This window comes from Rutidosis leptorrhynchoides, chromosome 2 (genome assembly GCF_046630445.1).
Source record: "Rutidosis leptorrhynchoides isolate AG116_Rl617_1_P2 chromosome 2, CSIRO_AGI_Rlap_v1, whole genome shotgun sequence".
NCBI classification, from domain to species: domain Eukaryota; kingdom Viridiplantae; phylum Streptophyta; class Magnoliopsida; order Asterales; family Asteraceae; genus Rutidosis; species Rutidosis leptorrhynchoides.
In genome coordinates this window covers 39,980,861-39,992,969 of record NC_092334.1, presented here as the reverse complement: position 1 = coordinate 39,992,969, position 12,109 = coordinate 39,980,861, and the positions used below count along the sequence as shown (strand labels likewise).

At 36.0% G+C, this 12,109-nt stretch overlaps 1 protein-coding gene across 1 annotated transcript; it reads right to left on the bottom strand.

Annotated features, from left to right (window-relative positions):
* Positions 1-5,800: 5,800 nt before the first annotated feature.
* On the bottom strand, positions 5,801-11,250 carry LOC139890752 (protein MAIN-LIKE 2). Its single transcript, XM_071873665.1, has 6 exons — positions 11,006-11,250; positions 10,018-10,125; positions 9,056-9,700; positions 8,180-8,347; positions 7,469-7,858; positions 5,801-6,541 (listed from the first exon to the last, which is right to left on the bottom strand). Exons 2-6 carry the CDS (start codon positions 10,108-10,110, stop codon positions 6,032-6,034), a joined length of 1,806 nt encoding a protein of 601 aa, XP_071729766.1. The 5' UTR covers positions 10,111-10,125; positions 11,006-11,250; the 3' UTR covers positions 5,801-6,031.
* Positions 11,251-12,109: the final 859 nt, after the last annotated feature.

Genomic DNA, 12,109 nt, shown 5'->3' with positions numbered 1-12,109 from the left:
ATGGCTGGTTCCCACATGTAACATCATGTCTAGTGGCTGATCATTGAAGTTTATTGTTAGTATATACCAATAGTAAATACGTATAGAAGCTGGGTATGATACGGTTACATATACCCTAGATATACTTGTAGAAATTTTGAGGAATCGGAACGAGAATTCAAATATGGACGGGTTTATAACTGTAAAAGAGGCTCAAAACTGGGCTTTTATTTTTGGGTCAAACCGGGCCAAAATAAAATTTTAAGACATTTTTAATAAAGCAATGTTAGCCCAAAAAAAAAAAATTCCAAGCTGACCTGGCAGCTCGACCCCCGCCAGGGGTTGCCACCCCTTAGACCCCGCTTATCGGGGGCGCTGCCCCCGAACCCCCGTCATAATCAAGATAAGTTCAAACAAGTGTGCACTCCACACTTCCCCAAACTTGTTCGATATTTATCAAGATTATTTTGGTTACAAATTAATCCCATTACACTTAAATCATATTGGTGACATAGATCACCAACACATTATATATTGTAAGTATATATGTCAAAGAATGTTACATATAGTTATCGTTTTAAAAACTTAAGTTAGTGGTCTCAAAGTATACTTATAACTCATTGTTGTTAGTTCACAATGAAATGTTAAAGCATCCTTAAATCATGTTAAATATGTATAAATATGTACATATACATAATCGTATAATTATCGTGTGTTATATAGTTCGTGATATCATCGGTCAAATTGGACGGTCAAACGTTGTGTGAAACTCTTTTCAAAAACATAAGTCTCAACAGTTTGGATTGCTTATCATGTTGGTAAGGTTTATTTTATGTAAATATTAATCTCATAAGTATAAAACGATCGGAAAAATCCGGGTCGTTACAGTTTTTCACCTTGGGGTGCTCCTATTCTGTTCGTCAAGAAGAAGGATGGATCTATGAGAATGTGCATAGATTACCGAGAATTAAACAAATTAACGATCAAGAATCGGTACCCATTACCGAGGATTGATGATTTGTTTGATCAATTGCAAGGATCAAGTGTTTATTCTAAGACTGATCTACGCTCCGGATATCATCAGCTGATAGTGAAGGAAGAAGATGTTCCTAAAACCGCGTTCAGAACCCGTTACGGTCACTATGAATTTCTAATCATGCCTTTTGGATTGACTAATGCTCCAGCAGTATTCATGGATCTAATGAATCGCATCTGTAGACCGTATTTAGACAAATTTGTCATTGTTTTTATCGACGACATATTGATTTACTCGAAGAACAAGGAAGAACATGAGCAACACTTAAGACTGGTACTAGAGATACTCAAGAAAGAAGAATTGTACGCAAAATTTTCGAAGTGTGATTTCTGGTTACAAGAAGTACAATTTTTGGGACATGTTGTCAGTAAACATGGAATTAAAGTTGACCCTGCCAAGATCGAAGCCATTAGTAAATGGGAAACACCGAAGACTCCAACACAAATCCGCCAATTCTTAGGTCTTGCTGGTTACTACCGAAGATTCATTCAAGATTTCTCTAGAATCGCGAAACCCTTAACTTCATTGACTCAAAAGGGAAAGAAGTATGATTGGTCCACGGAACAGGAATCCTCATTCCAGTTATTAAAGAAGAAGTTAACGTCTGCACCCATTTTGTTATTACCAGAAGGAAATGATGATTTCGTGATCTATTGTGACGCTTCGCGCCAAGGTTTAGGATGTGTATTAATGCAACGCACAAAAGTTATCGCATATGCCTCACGACAACTAAAAATTCATGAAAATAACTATACGACACATGATTTGGAACTTGGAGCTGTAGTTTTTGCACTCAAAATATGGAGACACTATCTATATGGCACCAAGTGTACAGTGTACACCGACCATAAGAGTCTTCAGCATATTTTTGATCAAAAACAACTCAATATGAGGCAACGTCGCTGGGTAGAGTTGTTAAACGATTATGATTGTGAAATCCGTTACCACCCCGGAAAGGCTAATGTTGTAGCTGATGCCCTAAGTCAAAAAGAAAGAGTAAAACCTCTTAGGGTCCGAGCTTTGAATATTACAATTCGTACCGATCTCACAAAGCAAATTCAAGCAGCACAGTTAGAAGCTTTAAAAGAAGAAAATGAAAAAGGCGAAATGAGCAGAGGGTTAGAAAAACAGCTTGAAGTAAAAGCCGATGGAACCCTGTATTTTGCTGGTAGGATATGGGTACCAAGACATGGTAACCTAAGGCAACTAGTACTGGATGAAGCACACAAAACGAGGTACTCAATTCACCCAGGAAATGGAAAAATGTACCACGATCTCAAGAAGTTCTATTGGTGGCCTAATATGAAAACAGAAATTGCTACTTATGTAAGCAAATGTTTAACGTGTGCAAAGGTCAAAGCTGAGCACCAAAAGCCGTCAGGATTACTGCAACAACCGGAAATTCCGCAGTGGAAATGGGAAAGAATAACCATGGATTTCATTACGAAATTGCCAAGGACTACAAGTAGTCATGATACTATTTGGTTGATAGGTGATCGTCTAACTAAATCAGCTCACTTTCTACCAATAAAGGAGACAGACAGTATGGAGAAATTAGCACGCCTATATTTGAAGGAAGTAGTTTCCAGGCATGGTGTACCTATCTCCATCATATCTGATCGCGACACCCGATTCACATCACGTTTCTGGCAGTCATTACAAAAAGCATTGGGAACTCGATTAGATATGAGCACCGCTTATCACCCACAGACAGATGGTCAAAGTGAAAGAACAATACAAACATTGGAAGACATGTTACGGGCATGCGTGATTGACTTTGGAACCAGTTGGGATCGACACTTACCGTTGGCAGAATTTTCATACAATAACAGCTATCATACGAGCATCAACGCAGCGCCATTTGAAGCACTTTACGGTAGAAAGTGCAGATCTCCTATCTGTTGGAGTGAAGTAGGAGAAAGACAACTTACTGGACCAGAAATTATTCACGAAACCACCGAAAAGATCATTCAAATACAACAGCGATTGAAAACGGCCATGAGTCGCCAAAAGAGTTATGCTGATGTAAGAAGAAAACCGCTAGAATTTCAAGTGGGCGACAAAGTCATGTTGAAAGTGTCACCCTGGAAAGGCGTTGTACGATTTGGTAAACGAGGAAAGTTAAGTCCTAGGTACGTAGGACCCTTTGAAATCACCGAAAGAATTGGAGCAGTTGCTTATCGATTAAAGCTACCGCAAGAACTTAGTAGTGTTCACGACACATTTCACGTGTCAAATTTGAAGAAATGTTTAGCTGAAGAGGATGTCGTAATTCCTCTTGACGAAATACGAATTAATGATAAACTCCATTTTGTCGAAGAACCTGTTGAAATCATGGACCGTGAGGTCAAACAATTAAAACAAAGCAAAATACCGATAGTTAGGGTTCGTTGAAACGCAAGACGAGGACCCGAGTTTACTTGGGAACGTGAAGATCAAATGAAGCAAAAGTATCCACATTTGTTCGCTGATATCGCTCATGAAACAGGTACTACTCAAAATTTCGGGACGAAATTTTCTTTAACGGGGAGGTACTGTGATGACCCGAAATTTTTTGACTTATTTAAACCAATTCTCTATACGATTTATTATTTTAACACGTTAAACAAAGTCTGTTAGATTGAGTCTCAAAATTTTAGAACTGTTTCATATATACAATTACCTTTGACTACTCTCGACGATTCATGAACAATTATATGTATGTATATATATATATATATATATATATATATATATATATATATATATATATATATATATATATATATATATGTACAAGTAAAAAACGACTTTCCAACAGTAAAACCCTATTTGCTACAGTAAAAATTACTTTCTACAGTAAAACACTATTTACTACAGTGAAACCGTATTTTGCTACAGTGCTACAAGTGATTTGCTACAGCAAAACACTATTTGCTACAGTAAAACACTATTTGCTACAGTACACACTATTTGATGTCGACGAACTAGCAAACAAAAACAGAAAAGGCGGCCATGCGATCGCATGGCAAAAACACTGAAAACTCATGCAATCGCATGAGCTACAGTAAATCGAAAAGTAATATAAATATGCCAGTTTTCTCGACGAACAACACACATCTTTTTTTTCTTCTTCTGTAACATATTTATATTTATATTATAAATATAATTTTAATTTTAAATTTAAGTTTAATAATAATAAGGTATATACGAGGGTGTTTTTAATTCGGGTTTCAAACCGCTTTAAGTTAAGGAAATATTGGGTATTATTCGGGGTATTGTTCTTGAATCCAAGGCCAACCATACAGTCGTCTACCATCATTACGTCTACGCAATTTGCCTACAATATTGAATCGCAATATTGAACTGTGAGTTTATAGTCTCCCTTTTTAAATACTTTAAATATTTTTGGGCTGAGAATACATGCAATTTATTTTAAACGCGATAAGACACAAGTACATACTAAATTCTACACTGAGTTAAACCGAAAATCCCTTAGCTTTGGTAACTAGTAGCTGCCAGTACATAGGATATGGACTGTTGGGCGAGAATAATTGTATATGGATCCATAGGGCTTGACATCCCCGTCCGAGCTAGAGCGCTAGCCTTTTAACGGACGTATGTTATTTGAGTTTAAGACACGTTGGTTTACGTGTATTAAAACGAATGGGGTAATTATCACTATAGCGTTAAGTTTAGTTACCAGGGTGCTCTGTTACGTAGAATCTATTGATAAACTTTTGATGAAATCTTGTGGTCTATCTTTATATATGTTTATGACTCGAGCAATTAAACCTATAACTCACCAACATTCGTGTTGACTTTTTAGCATATTTTATTCTCAGGTCCTTAGAATGCTTCCGCTGTGATGTGCTTGTTGCCTGCATGGAGTCTCTCATGCTTTGTACAAAGTTTGTTGCATTCAAAATAAAACTGCGTTGTGTAATAAATAATTGGACTGTGATGTCAACCTGTAAATTAAAGACTTATGTATTTCGGGGTTTTGCTTATACCTAAGCACTCGCCCACATGTTTATAACTTTCTATTTTAAGAAAGTCACTTATTTTAATGAATGCAATATTTTATCAAAAACGTATCATATAGAGGTCAAAACCTCACTGTGGAATCAATGATTAACGTGCGGCGGCAATAGCGATTTTGACGGGTCGTTACACAGGCCCCGGACCAAACGTGCACAGCGAGGTCGCTGTGTCCCATTAGGGGGGACGATTGTAACATCCGTCACACATCGGTTGGAGAGGGGAACGAAGCATACCTTATAAGGGTGTGGAGACCTTTCCTAGCATGACGCGTTTTGAGACCACAAGCGCAGCAGATCCCATGAGAACTCTGCAGTTAAGCGTGCTCAGGCGAGAGCACTACCAGGATGGGTGACCTCCTGGGAAAGTGCTCGTCGTATGTGATCGCCATGCTGTATCCATTGCCATCCTGCCATAACGCCACCAGCACATCAAAACAACCGAAAAAACTCCTTAAAACTGGCAGATATAAGATGAAAAGATGCATCCATATCTTTATTTTAAAATTTCCCTACAACATTTCACGAGTTGAAAACTTCTCGTTCATATCTTGATTTTAAAATTTCCTTACAACATTGCGCAAGTTGAATACTTCTTGTCAACATCAATATTCAGTATTAAATATTAGAATATAGTACCAGAAAATGACTCTGTCCACAATTAGCTTAGATGAAGCTAATAACCAATGAAGCTACGTTTCATCGTCGCCAAAGTGTAGACTGTAGATGGTGTGCTTAATTTGTTGTTAATACAACCATTATCAATATAAACTGCATGGTATACATACTTAAAACAAAATCCATATCAATTCTGATTTTGGAATTTAGTCACATACCTCTTTAATATGACCTAAAACACACCTATAATGGTTGTTTAAGAGAATGTATCTTTCAATTAGCAAACAAACTTTTCAAAACTATCCTCTAAACCACAACACTATAATCATCTTCTTGTGCAATGTCACCATTTTCAAGAGCATGGTCAGCAACATCAGAACTAGATTAAATTATCATCATCAACTTCAATTGTTCTACAGAAATTTGGATCATCGATTTCATTATCAGCATCAGACATCTGTTGTGATTCATCATCCACTTTAGCCGTCAAATAACATAATTGAGTATCATCTGCAACGCTAGCAGAAGGAAGGCATATTTCCACGTCATTATTTTCAACGTGACACATGGGCGGCGCACTGGAGTCAACCATGTTAATAGGAGTAGCTATACAAAACTTTTGCTGACTGGATGCTGACATGTACATTGTTGAATCATCTTTTCGCCTGCGTTTGATGCCCGAGCCTTTTCTTTTAATTCGTTCTTTCCCTCTGATTTTTTTGTCAATTTCATTGTGATCGGGGTCGGTAAACATCATGCTTCCCATTTGGTCTCTCAAGCATTCATGAGCAAGAAACCTGATTCTACTAACTGCGTGCATTTGTTGATCATCCATACCATGCAATGACACCATGTCTGCTACACTCGCAATCTCCCTCAATGCAACATTCTGTCATAAATTAATAATAAATCAAATCAAATTTACAATTAAATGATTGTATAAACAAGAGCGCAGTAAGTCACCCGAAGTACATTGTAAAATATACCACCGCCTGAATTGTTTTACTCTAAAAATCAGATTATATATGTGAAATTTTTTTGGCAGTCGCATTTATACCAAATTATTTATAAACACGTGTTCAAGACATTAAAAGAGAAGTGTTACAAGGAACCCAGACCAGATCCACACAAGGAATTGCCCAATTCGAGACCTTTGATCCAACCCATTTGACCCACCCAAATTTGCCACCTATAATCATTTTGTATACAATCGGACCTATCAGTCCATCTTATAACCATGCATAAAACCAAAGTGACCACTTCATAACATAAAAAATTAAAAATGTAAACAACATGCAAAATGATTATCAACATATCCACATACAATATTAAAAGGGATTTGCTAAATATCGTTTAAGCATATCATATATAACATAATTCCTTATTTATTACTCATAGTTTCCATGAGTGAATACTAATACCAAATTTAAATAAGGAAAGTAAGCAGTAAAAATATGTTTTAAATATACAATTAATTCGACAGAGTTTATAAACTTATATATAGTAAGCTTATAACGTAGCCCTATGGGCTACATTTAGCAAATCCATTTAAACCAATTTGGTCCGATTTCTATTTCAGGCAACCAACTTCCATTTTTCCAATTACTCCATAACTATAACCCTCAAAAACTGAGAAACAAAATTAGAGGTATTTAGAAGTATAGATGGCAGATAAGTGGACACAAAAGAATACTGAAAAAACTAATATATTACTGATTCCAAGATCTAAGCAGAGCATATAAGCAGCAAACAGAAAATAGGTATCAATAGTTTTTTTTTTTTTTTTAAAAAAAAAGTAGATATAGGCAGTTTTTACCATTCGTTGAAACTCGGCAGAGATGGAAACGGGTCGTCCGACGACCCTGCGGGTAATTTTTAAGTACCAATGCAAGTATTCACTTTCTTCAACATCTTCTTCACCATCAACAACACGAAGATGACGGTCTGACCATTCACTGAGCTCCGTTTCCATTTTCCCCGAAAGGTCGATCCCGCCATCGACTCCACGACTCTTTCGTTCCCATTGCGGCACGTCAAGTGGGACCGGCTGTCGTATGCCGAATTGTCTTAGGCAACGATCAGGCAAGTGCCTTTCAGCCTTATCGAAGCATATTAACATTGTGTTTGATCTTCCAAGGATAAGATTACCTCTTATATATTCTGGTAACAGAGCGTCACTAATATTCATGTATGGACACCAGTCAACCTATTAAAATAAGGATACTTGTATTTATAAGTTATCAGTCTTCAATAACAATATATGGTACTGACAATTATATTTAATTACTATATTAGATAATTATAACATTATTATTTTAACCTTGCAGTTTATATAATCATTTGATTGATTGATGCATTCGTTTATTTCTAATTTTATTAGTCAATAAGAATTGACAAAAAATGTGTTACGTGCCAAGCCCAACCCGTATCTTTATCATAAGAAAACAAGTGTTAACCCAAATCCAAGTTAACCCATTACCAAATACACCAGACCCACCCATTTTGCAGGCACTAACACTTTACTTACTTCAGAGGGCTTCAAGCAGTCCAATGATTTACGATAGAAAACTATATCCTTGCTAGTTGACGGACCGTAATGTTTCCCTTTCCATCTAAATACAAACGGAAATCGATCACGGCTTGGATCATCTTTAAGCCTTGGTCGGCCAATACTCAAGTGAAAGTAACTCCAGCACTAGAAAATTAAAAAACAATCACAAACAAGTCTAACAAAATTCATGTTGATAATGAACTAATAAAAAGAATGGGCAAAAAGACAAAATGTGACACTTTATTTGTATTTGTATCCGTTATAAAAGAAAGAAAAAAAGTCACTAATCATTACACCTGGCAATTGAGACTCATGCTCTCAAATTTGGGTCAAATGGGTCAAGCTTTCGGGTCAATTGGGTCTTGAAAAAAATTAGGCCTGGCAATATACAAAATATAAAAGAACGGGTCAAATGGGTATCAAATCCTAAAGTTCAATAAATAGAGTCAGGTCTAATGGGTCTTGTGAATGGTTCAAATGGGTCGAGCATACAGATTTCATCCGTCAATCATTTATGAAATCATTAATGGTTATATCAATTACTATGTATATGAATAATTTCTTATATATTAATAATTAATAATAAATAATAATAACTAAAACAATTTAATAAATGTAAAAAATCAAATGTAAAAGTATATGATGTGTTTGGACCTATTTGACCCATTTGACCCATTACCCATTTCGACCTGTTAGCCAAACCGACCCAACCTGTCCCATTTAGACCCATTTAAATTTTTTTACCCGATTGACCCATGACCCATTTCAACATAAAACCGTTTTGACCCGTTACCCAAACCGACCCAACCTGACCCGTTTGCCGGGCATACTAATCATAAATAAAGGAAGTACCTGTAGCAGGGTCAAACAACCACTGATGGTGCTTTGAGATCTAAGAGAGGCATTACCAAGTGCTCGATATAAGAACGATAATGCAGCCGCACCCCACGCGTACCTTCCAGCTTGATCGAAGTTTTCAAACAACGGTAGATACATAACCGGGACCTTATTACCAGTAGTTGTAGAAAAAATTGTGCTACCAACAAGGTATAAAAGATAAGCACGAGTATGACGTTCAATTTCATCATCTGAACCATTTTCAGGACATCGAGCAAATGTGTCTTTTAACCAACTAAGTTTAACCATTCCACCACTAGTTGCACCAGAATCAGGCGTTCGACCCAAAAACTTCATACAAATAGCATCACACGCAGTGTATGTTACACCAATAACGGGCTCACCATCGATTGGTAAACCGAGAATGTAACCGACGTCTTCGAGTGTTATTGTCATTTCTCCAACAGTAAAATGGAAAGTATTTGTTTCTCTCCTCCATCGTTCAACGAGAGCAGATATTAACGAGTTGTCAAGACTAATTGCTGGGATTGATCTTAAGTAACCAAATCCTGCTTTTTTTACTAATTCGATTTGTTTTGATGTTAGTGTCCATTGATCTAGCTTTGAAGTGTGTTCATGACATCTAATCACGCCACGTTCCTGTTATTGTTCATGTTTTACAGAGCAGATAAATTACTGTACTACATAATTATTCATGTTGTTACTCTATTATTAATGTATATGACCTAATATATCATTTTACTTAGACACAGAATATTACTCTTTTCTTGCAATCCTTGTTAACACAATATTATTATTATTATTATTCTATTAAAAAAGAATATCATAACCTACAATTTCACTATATTAAAATGTGACCCCATTTTGACCTGTGACCCAGTGGACTAAATCCGCCCATATTGCCACGTCAACTCTAAAAAGAAAGCTAGAACCTGTATGGAAAAAAAAAACTTCACCTTTCCGGCCCAAACTGCAGATGAAACATGCTTTTCTTGATCATACAGTACAGAATCATCATTAGGTCCAGGACTGGTAGCATAGAAATCCATGATTGTAGAATATAACTGCAGAAACACACAACAAAAGAAATGAACATTATTGAGTACCAGTAAACGGGAACCCGAAACTTAAAAGCCGAAATACACGAGTTCATATATATCAGTTGTTCAAATTGTATAGTATATACCATTAGCTTACAAACCCCTCCCTTACACTTGATATTAGTAAAAGACTTGACTGTCTTATTAGCATTATTAGCCAAAAAGTCAACTTGTTCAAAAATATTAAAAGAGAACATGAAACACATGATCAGTATAACGAGTGTGAGTAGCAGACTATCATAATATCTGATATCACATGATAGTACATAGGAACCGATTGATTCCATACTTTCATTTGATCAGATGAGCGCAAATGATGTTAAACAAAGAAGACGTTTCAGTAACTAGGAGTTGGGCAAGAAACACTAAACTGACACGAGTTCAGTTAATCACATGGCCCATATTGTCCCACAAACTTCGTTAAAGAAGATATTGACCCAATTTGGAGCGGACAAATCCATATTCGTAGGGCTAGACTCTAGCATGAACCATGAAAAAACTCCTATGTATAAAACAACCGCATAGGCCTTTACAGAGGCAGATGACAGATTGTATAATTTACTGAATATAGCACTTCAACAATAAGCCTAAATTAGTATGTAATAAACCTAAATACCATAGTTGTAAAGAAGTACACTACACACTTTCAGTTGAAATTTGATATAGTAATAAATTAGGTTAGTGATCAACTGTTTTACACCACAAACAACCTGTATAGGCGTACGAAACATACAGAGTAAAAAATACAATATCTTAACTACCATACAATTATAACAAGTATTGGTGTAAATGTAAATAGAGAAGAACAAAACAACAGAGGGATGAGAGAAATGAAGGAATTTACTGTGGATTACAGAAGGGGATTTGTTGCTACATTGACATTAATTGAAGGTCCACATGTGAAATTTGGGGAATTTGGAGGGGTGAGGATTGAGAACGATTAACGAGAGAGGGAATGATGGTGGATAATCGGATGTTAGGGTTTTGTCATAGGAATTTGTTGTCGGAAGGTTGGCCGGAAATTGTGGACGACGACGACGACGGTGCGGTAGTGAAAGATGAAGAAGAAGACCGGAGAGGGAAGATAAAATTAAGGTCTGCAATTGGTTTGATGAAATACCTAAGACGAAAACAGGCAGCAATAGTTTTCTTAAGTTTTTGGGTGAGTCATGAATGGTCCATCAACTATGGATGAATTTGCAAATTATATTTTTCCTTGAAGAATTTTGCTATCTTGTTGTTAGACGGACCATTTGTTATCTTGAAATATCTTGGCATTAACTTGAAGTTAAATTTTGCACTTTTTGAAAAAGAGCGAAAAATTTAATTGTGACGTGACAATGTTAATTTGAAGTGTGTATTATGGGGGCTTCAAATCTGAGTGTTAAATTTGAGTAAAAAAGTTTTGAGTAGTGCGATAAAAATATCATACGAAGATATAAAATAAATAAATTAATAATATGTATATATAGTTGTTGGTTTTTGATTGGTTAACACCAATCTCACGCCACTGTTAAGATCCCAACTAAAGTCCAAATTTTATAATATTTAACGATGCAGAATAAGGATTGGGTGGCGTTAAAAACTATAACATGAGATTTGACACCAAATTAACACGTCAAAGTACATAGTCTTAGTGTATAAATAAAAAGTGATTAATGAATACCACTATATAATTTTGCTATTTACTTATCATGAATACAGGATCATCAAATCCCAAAATTGACGGTGATTTGAAAATTTTAACGCCCTTAACATAGCGTCAGAGGTGACGCCTCGACGTCGTCAGTCAGGGTGGTGACGGAAAAAAGTCAAGCATGAGGGACATATATCGAATGCTGATTGGTCATATTACCATTTTTTCTCCCAAAATAAAAAATAAATAAATATGTACATATACTTCTCCTATTTTCATCACATTCATACATATTCGATCTTCTCTACATAA

Excerpts from the sequence above, each read along its gene's own strand:
- LOC139890752 (XM_071873665.1), bottom strand. The coding sequence starts at position 10,110 with ATGGATTTCTATGCTACCAGTCCTGGACCTAATGATGATTCTGTACTG. Across the intron at positions 8,348-9,055 it reads GTTGTTTGACCCTGCTACAG|TGCTGGAGTTACTTTCACTT; the intron begins GTACTTCCTTTA and ends TTAATTTTCTAG. Across the intron at positions 7,859-8,179 it reads ACTGCTTGAAGCCCTCTGAA|GTTGACTGGTGTCCATACAT; the intron begins GTAAGTAAAGTG and ends TTATTTTAATAG.